Source organism: Ambystoma mexicanum, chromosome 14, assembly GCF_040938575.1.
Source record: "Ambystoma mexicanum isolate Mex_15411 chromosome 14, UKY_AmexF1_1, whole genome shotgun sequence".
NCBI classification, from domain to species: Eukaryota; Metazoa; Chordata; class Amphibia; order Caudata; family Ambystomatidae; genus Ambystoma; species Ambystoma mexicanum.
The window spans coordinates 664,495,042-664,515,086 of NC_090940.1; the positions used below are offsets into that span (position 1 = coordinate 664,495,042).

General features: G+C 46.3%; 1 protein-coding gene across 1 annotated transcript in view; it reads right to left on the reverse strand.

The window, feature by feature from the left end:
* Nucleotides 1-342: 342 nt before the first annotated feature.
* MTHFD1 (methylenetetrahydrofolate dehydrogenase, cyclohydrolase and formyltetrahydrofolate synthetase 1) overlaps nt 343-20,045 on the reverse strand; it is a 517,055-nt gene continuing 497,352 nt past the window's right edge. The window contains exons 27-28 of the mRNA XM_069638218.1: nt 1,136-1,249; nt 343-1,036 (exon numbers count right to left, since the gene is read on the reverse strand). Coding sequence (XP_069494319.1) covers nt 1,160-1,249 — 90 coding nt within the window. The 3' untranslated portion in view covers nt 343-1,036; nt 1,136-1,159. The remainder of the gene's footprint in view (nt 1,037-1,135; nt 1,250-20,045) is intronic.

Here is a 20,045-nt window from a genome sequence, read left to right on the forward strand (position 1 = left end):
CTTGAACTTGATCCTTGCAGCACATGTTCTGGCCCTAACGTCATGTCTGGCACGGGGTGGTTAGGGGCATTGAGCGGAGCAGACCGAGTGGAGCTGGGCTCGGATATCGTTATAGATGAGGAATCCATGGGAGCAAGGAATCATTATAAATGTTGGTACACAGACAGTAGTATACATATTGACTATATTACTATTGTCAAATCACCAATCCTTAGGTCCATTCATGAAAAGGTGAAAAGCATTCCCAAACCATGAAAGCCGGACCCTTCCCCCCCCACACCATCGAGAAAGCCACACTGCTGGGGCTTTGCGGTAGATAGCTATTCAATCTGCACACAAATGGAATGATGGAGTAAGATTTAATGTCTATCAACCATACATTTGACAAAGCCACAGATCTAGAACCGTTAAGCTCCCATCTGGAACGCCCCTGAGGTTCATCATAAGTTCCAGTTTATTTTTTACAGTTATGAACATTTTTGGAAAATTCAGACAAAAGTGTCTGCAAAGTGCTTGTGCAGTAGTACCATTTCCATTGAAATTTAAAAAGGAGGTGCGAAACTGTGCGCTCTCACAACTTGGGCAAAATGTCACAAACAAGCAGGAAGCAGAGCTGAAATGGCGCATGCCTCCAAGTCAGATTGACTATTACAAAAGACGCGACTAGGTCTGCAATATTTGGGATATTAAACTCCTTTCTCACAAGATGATCCATTTTGGCTATGAAACAAATTCAGAAGGGTCATAAAACCTAAAAAAAGAGGGGTCATAGATTAAGAGCATTTCTTTAGCAGGCCACTTAAAGGTAATTTCAAGGATTTAGTCAAATAAATCACATTGGTATACAATACCATAACATTTTTTAACTTGAATAAAACATTTTTAAAATGTTCATAATTGAACCAGAAGGATTAAGGCGTTCAACTATTTTGAAAATATATATTCTCCTGTTAAAGGGCTTAGGTGCTTATTGTTTGACTTATGCGTTGCAGCTTTAAGTGAAGAGGGATGGTCTCTTTTCTTTGCAGTTTTCCTTCTATTGAAGAAACAAAGAACAAATTGAAGTCATTGCAACCATGAATTACAAGTAATCAATTTAAACATCCGTCGAATCCAATGCTCTAACAAAGCTTACCTTTGGATATTAGGCGATCGCTGCTTAGAACAGGCCGTTCACCTGCTCCGACATTGGATCCAAGTCAATGTCGTAGAAACAGGGGCGAGTGGGAAGTCCTGGCATCGTACTCATCTAAAAAGGGAGAGCAACCATTTGGAAAATTGTTAGATTAATCTTTAGCCCCAACAGCACAGCAGCTTGCCACTTCCATAACTACACCAGAAACCTATATAATTAACATTTAAGGTACACTGAAAATATTGCCCACTTGTGAAAATCCCCTTTGTTAATTCAAGGTTTTTATTCCTCCTCTGCCTGTTAACCAAGGCCCCACCACCAGGCTCATTGAAATTAGCTGGGAGAAGTGCAACTCGTGCATGCGTGCATTCTTAGCCATTCTGAAAAGTCCCTGCAGGTGCCAGATATGGATGGAGGAGTTATTGTGCTAGACACCGAAGACATGCATTGTGAACTGTGCACATGCCCATGGCAAACATCAGCAACGGCAACTGCCAAAGCAAACCTGGCCAGCATCATTGCTCTGTTTATTTCAATGGATCGTGCCTTTAACCCTGCACAGAAAAAAAGACCGCAATATGATCTAATCATGCGTTATACAGTGTTCAGAATGAGAATCTATCGTTCATGAGAAGTGTAGAGACAGGCATGCAATGTGTGAGGCAGTTGGAATCTTGACCCCACTGCAAGAGCGTAGGTCAAAAGGTGGGGACTATTAAAGCCAGCCTGCCAGGGCCCTCAATTGGTGCTGTGGAGTATCTGAAGGCATACAAGGTATGTAATTCTAGAGCTCTTCTCCCAAGTAATAGTCCCCCTATATCAAATCCATACATACCTCTGGAGTGTTCGGAATCTATGGAGGGAAAGGTGAAAGAAAATCTTTCCTATGGGACCCCCCTCGCCACCTTTCATTTGCTGGTTTTGAACCCTGTCCTGACTTTGTAGAGGCTAGTAAAGACTTCTGCTTTTCTTCCCTTGCCTATTTTGCTCATTCTTATGGGGAAACAGACTAGTCCCTAAGAATGTCCGCATTGAGCTTTATGAATTCTTGTATTTTTACGATTATACATATCACCTTACAGTGAATTGCAGTGATGATACTTGTACCCGTATCACTTTTTACATAATGGCCTTTTGGCTACTTTTCATTTGTGCCCAAGACAAGCTCATGGCAGCAGTGACCTTTTTACTGTTTATGTTTTTACTCTTTCACCTTTCCATTGACCACAAATGGCTACTAAAAAGGTGGCTAGCACCCCAAGATGGCCATGCCACAAGACATTTTGCTTGTTCGTCGGCCATATTGTTCTTGGGCCCTCTTCCTGACATTTCGTGTTCAGGAAATGCCTTATATGGAAATACCTTTCCCGGGGAAAGCTGTGGCTTTCATGGGCAAAGGGGCTTTGTGTGTGAGCCAGAGTAAGGGGTCCGCGCTTAGAAACCTAGGGGTATTAAGCGCGTAATAACCTATCATGTCATGTCTCTAAATCCTGTAAAGATACACCCAAGCCCACCCAGTCTATTTCTCCCTAAGGTCACCCTTCACAGTCTCCCTTGCAGGTTCTACCTCCACGCCCTCTTACAGCACGGTGACACATTTGCAATTGTAAAAGTTGAATAATCCCCGATACCCCAAAAGGTGGTAATAAATGCCATCTTGAAAGAAATGTCCCCCCGCCCCCACAAACTCTACTCTTCGCCATGTAGTCATCTAATCTATGTCTGGGGCTACCAACGTAGAGCACCACTTTGCTTCCCTAGGCTGCTCTCCAAGTAACCAGAATAAAATAAAGGCATCGTTTTCACCTGATACCATCTTCTTAAAAGAAAAAGCTGCTCGTTTTATACTTTAATTTTAAATGCTGAATTATGCTGCCATTTAATCCTTGCATTTTAGCAATACCCTAAAATTGACTCCCATTAAGCTATTTTTGAGAAAGCAAAAAACTCGGTTACAGGTCTGTAATTGGACCCCTTGCATGTTGTTCACTGGAACCCCTTAATGACCGCATGTCATCTCCTTATTTTTAAGGTCATGTGACATTACTGCAGACTTAGTGGGAGTGGTGGCGTAAGTGGTCTGCCGTGGTCCCAGAGCTCTGCAAAGTGCTTCTCAGTATTTTCTTGGTGCCAGAGGCGTTGCTAAGTGGGGGGAAAGGGGGGCCAAGGGGGCTATAGCCCCTGGTCTTTTGGTTGCAGCTCCAGTTATAATCTCTGGGGCTTCGACCAAATGGCTAGCTAGCCCCGAGTCCTGACAGTCCCAACATTAGCATAGCCCCGGATATTTTACAGACCTAGCAACACCCCCTGCCCCCCTGCTGCAGGAGCATCAACAGGTCTTTAAAATCAGTAGTTCAGCATGGAGTGGTGGCGTGAGTGGTCAGCCGTTTCCAGTGGCCCGTACTCCCCAATACAGCATAGTAGTTTCTACATCCTCTACTGGGAAAGCTTGGAGTAGTGGAACGCCAATGTTGCAACCAGCTCCGGGTTCAAGGGGGTGACAGCCGGCAGAATATCGCAATTAAGGCTTTCTGCCGTTCTCCAACTACCGCACAGCCACATAAAGCTCCATTGCAACAGTTGCCTTAGTATTCCAAGTTTGGGCTCGCTACTTATGTATCTAAATACTGAAAGCGGATTGGTTACTCTTTCATTGAGTGTGTAGACGGTGCACTCAACTATGCCAGCTTGCTCTAAAAAATACCAACTGCAAAGTACTGTCCGGGCAGTGTGTAGTCACACTTTGGCAGTTAATAAACCCAGAGGTCGAAGTGGTCGGGAGCGGTGCTCCTATACTTTTTAATTTTAAGTTTCACTGTTCCTATACTTTTATTTTAAAAAGAAATTGTTCTGGAAAGGTTTAGTTTTGAAATAAAAGTATAGGAAGAAGTTGAACGTTGTACTTCAGTGCACTGCACTGGACATTACCGTAAAGAGCAGGTGTGTTTGTTTGGGGGTTTGGATTGTGTGTCAGAGGGGGTGTGGCAATGGGGTTTGTGGGGAGCAGGGCAGGCCAGCAGGGAGCATAGTTCCACTACTTCTTTTCGTACACTTCGACCACCGAATAAACCTTTAAAGAAAAGCGCAAAAGGCAAGCTGCAGAATAAAGCAGCTACAGCTGGAGTGATCACTAGCGTTTACGAAGAAAGAGGAACCCAGAGGTGGTCCAGGCTAAAATGACTGCTTACCTTAAACCGTAAGTGGTCAATCTCATGGGGAAAGCACTTGTAATTGATCCCTTGGAGGGGGCTGCTGCACATCCAGACACTTCTGGCATAGAGGCAACAGATAACCCATCGTTCAACTTGACCCTCCGTCTGCAGACGGAGGCAGTATTGGCCCCACCCGGGGAATATAGCTGCTGCTGTAAACGAGATCACTTGACACGGCCCCGTCTCTTCTCATTTAGGACTACACGCATCTTTGCAGGCTCACAGCATCTTCTGATTCTTCTGAGGATAAAGTAATGGAGCCAGAACATCTCATCACACTTGAGGCCCTCTTCTCTGTGTGACAATATGCACCGAGAAGGCTTGCTCAAAACTGTTGATGTGGTGCTAAATAATGCAAGCTCCGTGGCCAGCCATGAAAGTGCGTCCACAGATCATTAACATATCTGCCACCCCCACGATTATGGAAATGGAGCCATAGTGCTATCAAGTGTTTCGCACCCAGAAACACTTGTGTACAGACACGTTATAAATGATACAGCAACACATCCCAGATAGCGGAACCTTCACCGCGTAAACAGACAGGCCTAAGGCAGAGCCCCACACACAGAGGTGATAACTTGAGCAATAAAAGGAAACGCCTCTTAAAAAAAAAAGTGCCTCTATGATTACACAATCACTGGCGGTTACCTTCCTTCCATCCTGATATGCCAAGAAATGGAGTGGCTTTGGGATTACACCAGTATGCCACCCCAGGGTCTCTTGGAAGGAACCAGGAAATGACAAACTGGCATGATGGACTCGGGGCTCCATAAGACACATGCATCCTCCTCCTCCTATGGCACGCAAACAGCGATTAGTGTCCTTACAGTACTGGAGCATGGACAAGTCGCTAGTGTGGGGAATGGAAATGTAACCTTACCTGTAACTTTGATCACGCCCCAAGCTGAAGAGTCATGCCCCGAATGCTATTCAAATGCCTGACAATGTATTAGAGAACTTAAAGTCTAACAAGTATGCCTCTAAAATAAATCAAGGTTTCGGACACAGTCCCTTCCTTAATCGTGTTAATGTACTTGGACTACTGCACTTGTTGCCTCAATTGAAACGTATTATGACCAGTGACATTGTGTTGGTAGAATTTCCTTCTACTGAAATTGGGCTTTAGTGCATTTTGTTTCTCTGATCATTACAGAGTTGGTAATGTCTTCTGCACATAGATTTTTAGAATTGGGTTACGATCTTACTAGAGTAGGAGAGCCGATAGTCACTAAGGTAAAACAGAGAGGCATTGCTAAAGGAAGTGATATTAAGCTCTGACTGAAGTTGATATGATGCTTTAAAAAAATAGTTAAATCATTCATATTCAGAGCCCCCACTAAGGGAAATGGAAATTCTCAATGTTTGGAAGGTGACCTAGACGAGACTGCATGAGAGCGCAAATACATTTCTCGTAAAAGCCCTTCTCGTAAACCTTCCCAACCCTGGCTCTCTCCTCACCTCTTGTCCATGCGTAGTCTCCTTCGCCGCCTTGAGCGTTGCTGGCTGAAATTCCCCACTCTTCCTAATTAAACCTACTTTTCTTAGCACTCCTTATATGACATCTGCCTTAACTCCGCCAAAAGTGCATACTTTTCTAACCTCCTTCACTCCTAAGGCTCTCAGCCTTGTATCTTTCAAACTCTCTCTCGTCTCCTCTCACCTCCAGAGCCCGACCCCTCTTCTACTTCTCCTCTTTCACCTTCTGACTTTGCGAACTTCTCTGATTTTTTGTTTCCCTTTGCCAAAAAATTGTTTGTACTCCTTTTTCCCCCTCCTCCCCTCTCCTTACACTCCCCCTCGGCTCACAGGTCTACATTTTCTCCTGTCACTCCCTCTGATGTCTCTCTCCTCCTAACTAAATCCCATCCTACTGCCACCCTTTCTGAACCTATTCCTACCCTTCTTATTCCTAAGATTTACCCCCCTCTCATTCCCTACCTAACCTCTTTCTTCAACACTTGTTTATACACTGCCACCTTCCCCCCCTGCCTTCAAGCATGCCACTATCATCCCTATACTAAATAAAACCTTCTGCTAATCCTCTTCGACTCCAACTTTCGTCCAATCTCACTTCTACCCTTTCTCTCTAAATTACTCGAACGTTTAGCTTGTTCTCAGCTCTCAACTTTTGTCACTACCCACTCTCTCCTTCCTCCCGCTCAATCTGGCTTCCACCCCAAGCACTCCACTGAGTCCGCTCTTACCTATGTCCTTAACTCCCCTCTTTACTGCTCGCTATTCTAAACATTCTTCGATCTTCATCCTCCTTGACCTCTCTGCAGCCTTTGACACGGTTGATCACCCCTTATTCGTCAACACTCTTTTCCGTTCTTGGATTCAAAGGATCTGTTCTTAACTGGCTCTCCTCTTACCTCTCCCACCACTCCTTCGCAGTCTCTTGGGGAGGACAAACCTCTACTACCTTCCCTCTTAATTACAGCATCCCCAAGACTCGGTCCTCGGACCCTTCTTATTCTCTCTTTACTCCTCTCTCCTTGCCCCCATTATCTCTTCCTTTGGGATTTCTCACCATTTCTACGCCGATGACACACAGCTGTTCCCCTCCTTCACCTCTGACTTACATCTCAACCCCTCTGCATGTTTTACTGCCATTAAAGACTGGATGTCATCTCACTATCTCTCTTAACACTGACAAGACTGAAGTCTTGTTCTTTCATTCCAACTCCCTACCCACCTCCATCCATCCATCTTCCCCCTTCTAATCTTCCAATCTCCAACCATGCTCGTAATCTAGGCATATACTTGGACTCTTCCCTCTCCTTCTCTCATCATATCTCCGTCACTGCTCGGGCTTGTCGCTATCATCTCTTCAACATCCATAAAGTCTGTCCCCCTCTCACCTTCCATGCTACCAAACTCTTGATTTCCTCCCTCATCTTCTCGCACCTTTTCTATTGTTCTTCTCTCTTCTTCGGTCTTCCCGCTTCCCAACTTGCCCCCCTCAAATACCTTTATCACTCTGCCATACGTACTCGCTGTCCACTCTCTTCTCATGACTATTTCCAACTCACTTTCTTATCTAGGATGACTTCCCTTCCACTCACAGCTTAAATTTCACTTCCTTTGTCTTTAAATCTCTTCATGACCTTGCTCCTCACCTCATTCTATACCCCCCTCTTCCTCCCTTTGTTCTGCTGATCTCTTACTTTCTGTTCCCCCACCACCATGTGCCTCTTCTCGTTTCCGCTCCTTTCAGCTTCTTGCCCCCTTACACTGGAACTCCCTACCTCTCTCTATCCGGTCCTCCCCCACCTATTCCTCTTTCTGCTCCACACTGAAAGAACTTCTTCACCCCCCCCCCCCGATACCTTCCCAGTCTATCCCCTCCCTCCTTCTATTGTCCTCTGTTTTCATCTTTATCTGTCCCCGTCAGTCCTATGATGATTCTTTTGTTGCTCACTTCACTCATTACTCTATCTTGAACCTTCCCTCCTCTCCTTTCTTGCAAATTGTTCTAAATACCGATTTTATGGTTTGATTCATATTTACTGTTTTGCTTCCACTGTTCCATGTTTTATGTGTTACTAGTTAACTGTAAAGCGCCTTGGATTAAGGCGCTATATAAAACAAAAATACAAATACATTTCCACAGCTGATAGTGATTTCATGGAATACCAGAGGGTTTTGCTCGTTAAATCAAAATGACAAGCGTTTGGCCCATCTGTATTCCCCATGCAGGAGATTTGGCTAATGCATGACATGGCTGTTAATGGTTACCATATAATTCAGAAAGCAGCTTACACTAACTTATTGGTTAGACCTTACGGCGTGCTCATGATTGGTGCCAAAAATCAGCTGTCGCTTATTGAACACATATCAAAGCCATTACTTCTTAACTGCCATCGTAGCCATAAGGTTGAACAGGAGGATTTACAGATCTTGATGATCAATGGCTAAAACCCACCCAGTGATTCCCAGTCTAGTGTAATTATGGAATGTATTGAAGAAACCCTGAATGAAAGGTTTTTGAACACTAGGGGAGGATCTTACATAATTATGGGAGATCTTAATTATCTATTGGTTGTGTTGAGCTATACCTTCGTAGTGCGCCGAAAAATAATGGAATAGGCAAGTAGTTATGATCAGAGTTATAAATTCCTTTTATTTTTGTGATATTAGAGCCTTTGTGGATGACACGTGTTTTGGCAGAGCTGCCTTTTTCAAATCCAGGCTATATGGTTAGCTCATAGGTCACTGCATAATTCATGAAGAAGCTGATGTTCACAGGGATTAATCCCTCCTGGACAAAGAAGTCCTCCGTATATATACGGAATTTATAACTCTGATCATAACTACTTGCCTATTCCATTATTTTTCGGCGCACTACGAAGGTATAGCTCAACACAACCAATACATATTGTCACATATGGAGTGGAGGGGCTCTAAGTCTCCATAGTAGCTAAACCTGGTGCGACGCAAGATCTCCAACGTCACCTTAACTCAAGGACAAATCCTTCTAATTCAACGGGGCGCGTAGGTACCGCAACAGGTGTCATCACAAACAGTCCCTCACTAGCAATGCAGATCTTAATTATCGTAAACTTATTTCCTTAAGTAATACCAACTTGATAAATAATGCTCATGAAGTTACAGCCTTAGAGCATGGATTGTGGAAACATGTTATACAACGAGGGTCCCTGAGGAAGATTTGTAGCCACACATTCCCTTTGTTCGCTCTTTATGGAGCATATGAGAAGGGAACTCTACCTTAATATACCTGGACAAATGGCCGTGTATCATCCTGGATTGATCAATTCTTGGAAATGGGCTCTTTGTTCAAATTTGTAAAGGGTTGCTTGCTGATCCCTACTAAAATGAGTGGTCATGTAATTATTTTACAAGATAATCCCAGGAAACAATCGTGTTTAGAAGTTAACTATAGTATGAATACAGCAGGCAACAAAATCAGTTGGCCCGAACAAAATAAAAATCACGGCTTTCAACGAGCAGATGGCTAGTAACTTGTACAATGGTGACAATATTATTGGGTCTAATTTATCAGATTATATCACTCTTTTAGATCAATCTACAAAATATGCTAAATCCTCACAAAAGAAGTCCTTGTTAAATACTTCTAAAATGAGGAAATGTATGATCATATCATTGCCAAAAAGAAAAGACTACTTAGAAAGGATATCAGGGTAGCTACAGTTACTAATGTATAACCGGAACAGAAGGCAAAGATTATAGCTAGTTTTAAAACTAGGTATGCAAATGTCAGCCATAAGGCCTCTACGATGTCTTCACAATGGCAATTTATGTTTAATGCGGTTCGCCATCCACACATATATTTTGGACCATTTATAAGTCCTGGACTTAATAAAAAAAAAGAAGTTAACCTGATTGCAGCGATCTCTTGGTTCTCTCAAAATAATCTCTATAATATATCCAATATAGGTTATCAGGACTGGGCATATGATGCTACTCTTGGTGTGGGAGATTACTTGTGCTTCTCTGTTTAAGATATTGTGGACTTGATTAACTCAAGCCTTCTAAGGACCCCAGACCCGACGGGGTGCCTAACATTTTGATGAAAAAAAAAAAAACAATTGTCTGGGCTAGTATACTGCATCATCTATTCTTTATGATCCTTCCTTCCGTGGAAGTAACACCGGACAGCTGGAAAAGTTTGCTATTGATCCCCATATATAAAAAAGGAACTAGGGAGATTCCCTTAAACTACTGTATCCTTGCTATGGTAGATTCCAGCTTGAAGCTATTTGCTCAACCTTTGACAGGCAAAAATGAATATCTGGATAAAAACACAAACTCCTTCAAAATGAACAGTCAGGGTTCCAAAAGGGGCTAGGTATGGTCTCAAATGTATGGTCTCCTGCTTATTTGATATGGGCAACGATACAACACAAGGATCGTGCCACTATATATATTCATTGACTACAAGGCCGCTTTTGATACATACTATGGAAGAAACTTGAAAGATGGGGTCTCCATCGTCATTAATTGCACTTTATTAAATAACTATACAACTGTAAAACTAAGAATGAATCAAGAGCATTAAGTGAAAGCATTCAGACTAACCATGTGTTGAAACAGGGTTGTTGTATGGCACCTAGGTTATATCATTTCTACGTTGCAGACCCCCCATGAGGAAATAATAGAAGTGTCAATTTCCTGCTACGTGTTGGTCAATGGCATGTGGCTTAAACTCAGACTCCTGTTGGTCTGCAGCATAGCCTGAACACTATATGAATATTCACTTGCGAACGGCCTTGTGATCAACTTCACAAAGAATGATTTTCCAGGACAAACAAAAGATGAATATGTTTGCTTGGAAAATAAAACATTCTATTGAGCTTGATTGATGCATACACAACTAGGTTATCCCCTTTTATGATTCATTAAATTGCACTAAGTTGGGAAAAGCAACAATAAACAAAAACACAGAAAAAGTTCAATGTGATCAAGAACTTTGTTAAATATAAACGGGGCGAGGGATCGGCCACCAGGGGGCGCACAGATGAGCCCGCTCTCCGTGTGAGCTCCGCGCCCAAGGTCCTGAAAGTGGTCCTGAGCCCCCACTTTGCGACCCCCCCCCCGGAGCTGGCAACGGAGCATAAGGGGTGGGAAGGTGACCCCCCCCACACCTCCCAGGAAAAAACCTGACTAAAATGGGAGGTGCCTTTGCTTAGAAAAAGGCAAAGACGTCAGGAGCCCCTGGCCGCGACCTGCGTAGCTACGTAGTTGAAGTGAAGCCCTGCGGGCCTACGCTTGAGGGGAAAGCTGACCCGCGCGGCCTCAGACGAAAAGGACACTGACCCCGGCGAGAGACTGCCCTGGACCTCTGCTCCGCGCTCCCAGGAGAATCCCTCTGGAACTCGCGTACGCCCCCGCCAGTCTGACGGGCTGGGCTCCACGAGCTGAGACCTGCCTCTGCGCTGACGGCCGCGTGGGCTGGACCCGGATGGGCCCCTTTCAACTGGACAAGGTAGGCGGCCGTCCCTCTCCTTCTGTCCACGGGAGCCCGTATAACTGTTCTGCGCTACAGCGCAAACCGCGACGGCATCATTTCAAGCCACCAGCGCATCCCCAGCGCAACAAGGCCTACTCCTCCCCCTCCTCCTACTCCTCCTACTACTCCTACTCCTGCTGAGGGCCGCGTAGCACGCAAGGCCCTCAAACGACATCCTCCGGCAGGGAGACAGGGCCCAGCGCTCGCCCCGGCGAGCTAAGTGGAGTATCCACGCACCCAGGAGGGCCCCTGAAGAACCTGTGCATGATACCCGGACGGAATCAGGACACACCACGAGTGGGGCCTCTTTTTGAGCAGCCAGCATAACCCCAGCGCAACGGAGCATATGCCGCCGCCTCTCCCTACTACTGCCCAAGGCCCACGGGCGACACTCACCGGCAAGGTGACAGGGCCTAGCGCCCGCTACAGTGAACGAAGTGAAGTGTCCACACGCCCGAAGGTGAGGCTGCCCTCCTCCCAGGGGAGCCCTTGAAGAACCTACACGCGACAGCTGAATGGAATAAGGGCACACCGTACGGAGTAGGGAGGACACTGTATACATAGCTCCCGCGCCCTACAACCATAGCCACATCGGAGCCACAGGTATTGATTACACCGCACTACGACACCGGAGGGGAGGCCCCCCCAGAAAATACCGACCAGAGGGCCCCTCTACTCAGCCAGATTGAGAGATCTTACACCAAACTCCTCAATTCACGGAAAAGCTACCAGGACTGAGGGTTGGGCCCCCGTATCAGGGGCATGTGCCTCCTCAGGTAGCACTGCAAGGACATGCTACAGCCACCCCCCCCCCTAAAAAAAAAACGAAGATCCCCAGGACACACAAACTCTTCATGACTATTCAAACACTACGAATAAGCTACTGGTGCGTACACAGCGCAACCAGTGAGTGCAAACCCCACTCCCACTACACTGAGGGCTGGGACCTCGGAATATATGCAAGCAAGAGAAAAATTAGCTACGTACGCCTACACACCTCCCCCGGCAAATTTGCTTCCCCTAAAATGGCAACTGAGGCGGCAACACATGGGGACACAGCCGCCACGAAAGATGATGTAGCGGCCTTACTGGCAGAGAAAGAATATGGGGGCCAACATAGGCGGCAAAATCGATAGGATCACTCAACGCATGGACAAGATTGAGGATGGAGTGGAAGACAACCAAGCCTCGATAGACACCATGGAGACGCAGCTGGAACATAGGATAATGGAACTCGAGCGGAGGGAGGAGGACTACAGATTGAAGATGGACGACTTGGAAAACCGCGAGCGACGAAACAACCTTTGCTTCTTCGGAATTCCGGAACAAGACGGGGAGACAGAGGACAGCCTAAGATCAACACTCCATGATATTAAGATCTTGGTTGCCGACGATGAGATCGACGAACCAAGGACAGAGCGGATCCACAGGGCTGGAGGCCCGGCGGGAGGACCGAGGTCCTCGCCCGCTTCCACAGATACCAGGACAAGGCCAAGATCCTTGAGAAAGCAAGATGCGGACGTGTCATCACTCTTAATGGAGCACAGATAACGATATACCAGGACCTGTCTGCCATGACACTCGCCCTGAGGAGGATGTGTGGCCCCCTGATGAAATGGCTAAAGGAACGAGACACCCGGTACAGATGGGGCTACCCCTTCTCTCTCACTTTTGACCACAATGGTACGAGGATCAGGCTGCGATCTGAGCGAGAAATAAAGGCATGCATATTTGAACTAGTGGAGGCGAATGAAAAGAGGAACGAAGGAGACGCACCGAGGAATGAAGGAAGAGAATGGAGGCTCCAAGGCCCCAAGAGACAAAGTTAAGGGATCGAGAAAATATCAGAGAGGCAATGTTTCCCCGGAGGGGGGCAAATGAACCAAATATACCAGAGACGCACCAAAAGACCTTACATGACGCTAATGCTTCAAATGGGGCCTACTTTTGATCCAGTGCAAGACTTATGCTCAACTGTTGTAAGTTAAGGTTTGAAAGGGGAGGGGACGTAATGGGGGCTCAGACTAATGTGCTTGTTATTGTTAGTACAAGGACCGTGAGGTAACGGTTCCTGCTGGTGGTTAGTGGCCGGTTCAGTGCGATTAACTGGACCCGCTCGGACGCCGTTGTATGGGGTGTGGGGGGAGAGGAAGGGAGGGGGGGGAGGCATTGCAAGACGTAAGGGAGATAAAAAGTGAAACGGATTCCTTGATCACCGCTGGGAAGGGTAAAACATTAGTGCAGGTAGGAGAAGCGATGCCCGGAGAAGGGTGGCATACTAATGCGAATGTCCTCACGTTGTGTACAGATGGCCAACCCTGAAGGCAACACACAAGGCTCCCTGAGAGTGGGGACACTTAATGTTCAGGGACTCAACTCCCCGACTAGGAGATCATTGGTTTCCAGGGAATTCCGGAGGGCCAAAATTGATATTTGGGGGGGGGGGGGGGGGGGGGGGGGGAAGAGATCTGTCCTGGGGAGAAACTGCGGAACAGAATTCTGGGGCTCGGGGATACTGTGCAAGGGGGGTGTGGGGATTCTAATCAAAAAGGGGACCGAATTCCAAGTCACTAAAACCTGGTCGGATGTGGAGGGTCGTGTATTGTTGGTGACCGGGACTATTGGGGGGGTTGAAGTAACGCTGGCCACGATCTACTCTCCCAATCTGGGACAGCTCAGGTTTCTTTCCAGAACCATCCCGAAAATAATGCTGGAATCTACTGGTCACATTGTACTGGGTGGAGACTTTAATCTCTGGGCGAATCAGGAATTGGATCGAAAGGCGGGCAACCCAGCCGCTGATGATGAAACAAATGGGGATCGCAAGGACTATGCTAGTATGATGCAAGTATATGCGCTGACTGATGTGTAGAGAGAATTGCACCCCGAGGAAAGGGGATACACCTTCTATTCGGCCCCCCACAACACTTTCACTCGCATAGATTATATTTACCTCTCACGAGACCTGCACAACACTGCATCGCACTCAGAAATCACTCAAATAACATGGTCCGATCACGACATGGTCTTAACTGATATTGACTGGAAGGACCTGCCGACCGGGGGGGGGGGGGGGGGGGTGTTGGGAGGAATGGAGATGTAACGAGGCCCTGTGGAAAGACCAGGTCTTTAAGGACGAATTGGAAACAGAGAATATTTTAAAACCAACAATACTGGGGAGGTCCCTAAACAGGGAGTGTGCGAAGCAGCGAAGGCAACTTGGAGGGGAATCCTCATACGGGAGGGGGCCAGGAAGAAAAGGGAAAGAGCGTTCATTGAAAACAAGCTCAGGGGTGAAATATGCCGGCTAGATAAAGAGGCCAGAGAAGGTGACACCACGGACCCCAGCAAAATTCAGGAGGCCAAAATAAAACAGGAAGAACTCCGTCACTTAGAGCATGACCAGATAGTGCGTAAACTGCATCTACTGAAACAAAAATGTTATGAAAAAGGAGAAAGCCGACGCACTACTGGCAGCTAGACTTAGGTTTCAACGGGCAGAGCGTAGGGTAACAGAGCTAACATACAATGACCCTACTCAGGAGCAACCTAAACCCTCTATTCCTGAATTATTTGCTGACTTTTACGAATCCCTTTACACCTCCGAAATTGATCCTAATTCAAGTGAGATAGACAATTACTTAGCCGACATCGGTCTCCCCAGGGTTGCACCCACGGAATCGGCCTTCCTCGAGTCCCCCATAACAGAGGAAGAAATACAAGAAGAGATCAATAGACTAACGCTAGGCAAATCCCCTGGAGAAGACGGATATACAACCGGCTTCTATAATACCTTCAGCACCCTCCTTACCCCATTCCTGGCCGAGTTGTTCGACACAATTCTCGAATCGGGGGTTGCCCCAGACTCTTTCGCCCGTGCACTTATAACAGTCATCCCCAAGGAAGGAAGAGACCACAAGCAATGCGGGTCGTATCGCCCCATATCCCTACTTAATTTGGACGCCAAAATGTATACAAGGGTACTAGCCGCCAGATTGGAGACCCATATGCCCCACCTTATCCACACCGATCAGGTTGGATTTATAATTGGGCGACAAGGAGCGGATACCATGAGGAAGATGCTCCATTTAATTGCTGCCTCCCAAACTATGTGCGACGATCCCGCCTTACTCTCCATAGACGCTGAAAAAGCTTTTGATAGAGTGGAATGGGGCTTCCTAGCCGCAGTCCTCCGCACAGTGGGAATAGAACCAAATCTCAGAAGGGGTATACAGGCAGTCTATACCTCACCTAAAGCCTCAGTAGCAGTTAACAGGGGGCACTCGAGGTGGTTTGAGCTCAAACGCGGTACCCGGCAGGGATGCCCACTCTCGGCCATTCTTTTTGCCCTATCGGTCGAGCCCTTGGCCCAAAAATTGAGAGATGACACCCAAGTAGAGGGCATGCGGCTGGGGCAAGTGGAATATAAGGTGGCGCTGTACGCCGATGATTTACTCCTCCACATGACTAACACCAACACATCCATCCCCAGGGCGCTCAACCTCCTAGAAGAATACGGCCGCATATCGGGGTTTAAAGTTAATAAATCTAAATCCATACTTTACCCTCTCCAGGGGTCAGTAGAAATGAACAATGATAAATATCTGCCCTTAGGCCTCACGATAGAACACCAAAAACTAAAGTATCTAGGGATACATGTCACGAGATCATTGCGAGAGCTTTACGATGCTAACTACCCGGCGCTTCTTGAAAAGTTCCACGCGGACCTCGCCCGGTGGGACAAACTGACCATATCCTGGCTAGGACGCCTTAACGCAATAAAAAGGACCTGCCTTTACGAGATTTCTATACCCCTTTCAAATGCTCGCCATCCAGATGGCGCGACAATTTTTCATGGAGGTCAAGAAGGCAATTATGAGATTCCTATGGCAGGTTAAGAAGGCTAGAATAGCATACCCCATCTTGATGCTGCCTAAAGATAAAGGCGGGTAGGCCTCCCTGACATTCAAAAATATTATGAGGCAGCCCAACTGTGAGTGCTCATTCCCCATCTCTGCAACCAAAAATTGCCCCAGTGGATTGCCATGGATAACCACTACCTGTCCCCGGCAACAGTTTGAGTGGCTATGGTCCCCTAGGAGGAAGGTGTTAAAGAGAACTAAAGCGCACCCGATGTTCGAAACCATATGGGACATATGGCGGGAAGGCAAAGGCATGGCAAAGATCACCACGTGGCCGTCACCACTGAGCCACCTATGGTCCCCCGGCATCAATGACCAGATTCCCAATGTGGAGAGATTCCAGTCCTGGTACAAAGCAGGTCTGGAGAGGGTGGGGCAACTCCTTAAGAAAGACTTGTTCATCTCGCTTCCTGAACTGGAGGAAGCACTGGGAGTGGGTACACTGTCTGTTCCACTTCCTCCAGATTAAAGGTGTCTTGACGAAACCCGAGTGGAGGGACAAACTAAGAAGGGAACTCAGCCCGTTCAAAACCATATTGGACTCCAGAACAAACGAAAGGTTTAATTGCAGCCCTATATAAAGGTATTAATAGAAGCAGGTGAGGGCTCCACGGAACCCCTCAGGCAACGATGGGAAAAAGACATAGGAGACGACATTGACCCAGAACACTGGGACAGAATATGTCGAGCAGCGCCCAAAGTCTCGATCTCGAGTCAATATAAATTACATGCAATCAAGCTATTGAACAGATGGCAATATGATCCACACAGGCTCTCCAAAATGTACCAGTCATCCAGTCCGTTGTGTTGGAGAGGGTGTGGGTCCGTGGCAGATTACTGGCACATGTGGTGGAGCTGTCCACGTATTCAAATGTATTGGAATGAGGTACTAGGGTGGATCAGGGACCTAGACGGGATCCAGAGAACAGCTGACTCCCATCTTACCCTGTTCGTATTTGAGAAAGTTGATGATGAATGGAGGAGGGTTACAGACATAGCTGCACACTTGTTACTAGCTGCCAGGGCTGTGATAGCTGCAAAATGGAAATCCACTACTCTCCCAACCGAAAAAGAGTGGGCCAATGTGGCCTCTAATATGTGCATTATGGAAAAGATCACATCCTCCATACATGGGAGATCCACACAATGTGATATCCTATGGATGGAATTCCTTAACAAGTACATGCCAGGAACAACACACTAACGCCAAGAGACGGACCAATCCCACGACCTGAACCGTGGAAGGCCTCCTCATCAGCAAACCATGCAATGCACTGTAGAGAAATACTACGACAATTCCCCCAGCAAGGGGGACTCTAACGCCTTAAATGCTTCTAACACCTACCGAACGGCTCGCTGATCATTGAATAATGCTATCCTCAGCAGAAGTACCCAAAGTCTTGCGGGGTGGGGGGGGGGGGGGAAGGTGGGAGGGGGGGAAAAAGATGAAAGAATTGTTGGGAAATACTGCTATATCACAGTGAGGTTACTTTGGTACCGAAAGTTCGTAAGGTTAATGTTGAAATTGTGCGATTGGATTGTCATAAAATGTCCTTTCCGACAATACGAATGTCAGTGAATTTCCTGTGTAATGCTGTTACCTTGTACGCAACGAATTCTAATAAAAACAAATTAAAAAATATATATAAACGGGGCATTCTATAGAAGGTCTGCTGAAGGTGTAGATGGCCATAATAGATCCTGGCGTGCTTTATGGGCTTGATTACCAACAGACAGCCTGGCTCAAACTTATTGAGGGAAAATTGTGGCGTAGGGCTTTAGGCCTCCCTAATTCAACCCCAGTGGAAGCGATCATTAGTGAGCTGGGCCCCGATATCTTTGAGCAACCAAAAAAATATAAAACAAAAAATAATCAAGTGGCATATTCCATTTGAAAATATTGAATGAAGGAAATAACTGAGTCTATGTATCACAATTTTATGGGCCCCCTAAAAACCTGATTCTCCAAGGGGAATCTTAAAGGAGTGGTTGAAGGATGTTCTCTTTCTATAATGACATTGGATATGCATTAGTGTCGCCCATCAATGTTGTAGTGGCAAATAAGGAAAATAAAGAAAAAGCGTTGAGTTTTCCTAAAGTCCACTTGAGGTTGGATTACATAAAACTATCCCTTGGCACATGGGTCCCAAACTCTTAGTAGAAGTCTGTACTTAGCAGTCAGGCTTATCATAGGATAAAGACGAGAGCTGTAGGTCAAGTACACTGAACCAACTTTGGACTACTGTACTAAGAAACACTTACACAAATAATGTTATATTAAAATATATCATTTATTATATCTGCACAAGGAAGTCAGAAATATACTTCGTTCAATTAACCAACACACTTAGGAATACTTAAATTTTTTCAAAGGCCATTGCTTGCGGTACAATGGTTACAGAGTTTGACACTAATGAGAGTTTTACCTAATTCGCGTTAAGACGAGGATGTACAGTAATTTCTATTTAGTTAGCAAAACCACAATGTCTTTTAGTAAGGAAAAGGGTTGGTTAGACATACAGTAGCAGTGCTTAACGTTCTAGAGACTTTCTTGGCAAACTAGCGCTTCCCAACTATACGAAAAAGTAAATTTGGAGGGGATTCAAAGTCTTAAGAAGCAGCAGAATAGAAATCACAATACTTTTAGTATCTAGGAAGATACTTGGTAAGCCAACAACGATGGAGACCCTGCAAAAGGACTCACTAAAGGGACACAAGCCGGCTGCTTGGGTCAGAGGTAGAGTGGACACCTCTTCATCCACTCCAACACTCTGGAGCGACTTCTCGGTTTCATGGTAAGCAATACCTTTCACCCCACAGTACCTTAGGTTAGAAGAAATGCTTGTAGCTCAATTCTCTGTGCAGCAGCGACGGACCCAGTCTCCCTTAGCACAGATTTGTTTGGTCTCCCTGTTAAGTCTGGTTTTGGTGCCTTTTTCTCAGCACCAACAAAGGACAGTATTCGGCCGGTTGATCGATTCTGCAGCCCTGGACTCTGGTGAGGGGACTCCGATAAGTCGGATTGTGCCTCTGGAGTTTCACCTGGAGCTCAGCAAAGACTTGGACGGATTCAGCCTCTCAATGTTGTTGGACTGCAATTGGGTTGGAGGTGGTCTGGTATTTGCGGTCTGTAGCTCTGGAAAGGCGCAACACCTCATGAGATGGCTCAAATTGCAGTTTGTCTCAGGGATGGTTGGTCCCGCCAGCTAAAAGGAAGGAGTCGTCCTCTTTGGAGCTCCTCTGTCGAATGGAACACGGTCTGGACAGCAGTAGTCGCTACACAGTGATGCAAAGGGTCTGCTGGCGTCTCTGGTTGTCTTCAGTTTCCAGTGGTCGACTTGCCTTTTATCTCAGGAACCTAACATTTTATTCAGGTTCGCAACAAAGTCCTATGTAATATCTCACAGCAGTTTACAGAAAGGGGCGTGTGGCTGTCAAATCAGGACAACCAGACCCCAGTGGGCACTGGCTCCATTCGGGCACTCAGGCAGACAAAGGACAGGGTAGTGAATAACTCCTCACCCACAGCCTGTCTGCCCAGAGGCACAGCAGCCTAGGCAGAGACACCCAAGGGTTCCCATTGAAGGCAAACCACACAGACCTCTCCCAGAATGGTAGAAAAAGGGCTAACAAAGAATAACCACGATAGAAATGGTGAAAAAAGAAAGGAGCCACCATGTTAGAACACAGGTGACCCTTTTGTGCACAACTAAGTCCGAATACAGTCTGTGGTAAAAAATTGCAATGGTTGGTAGAACATGTCCACTGCCACCGGCCATAACTAT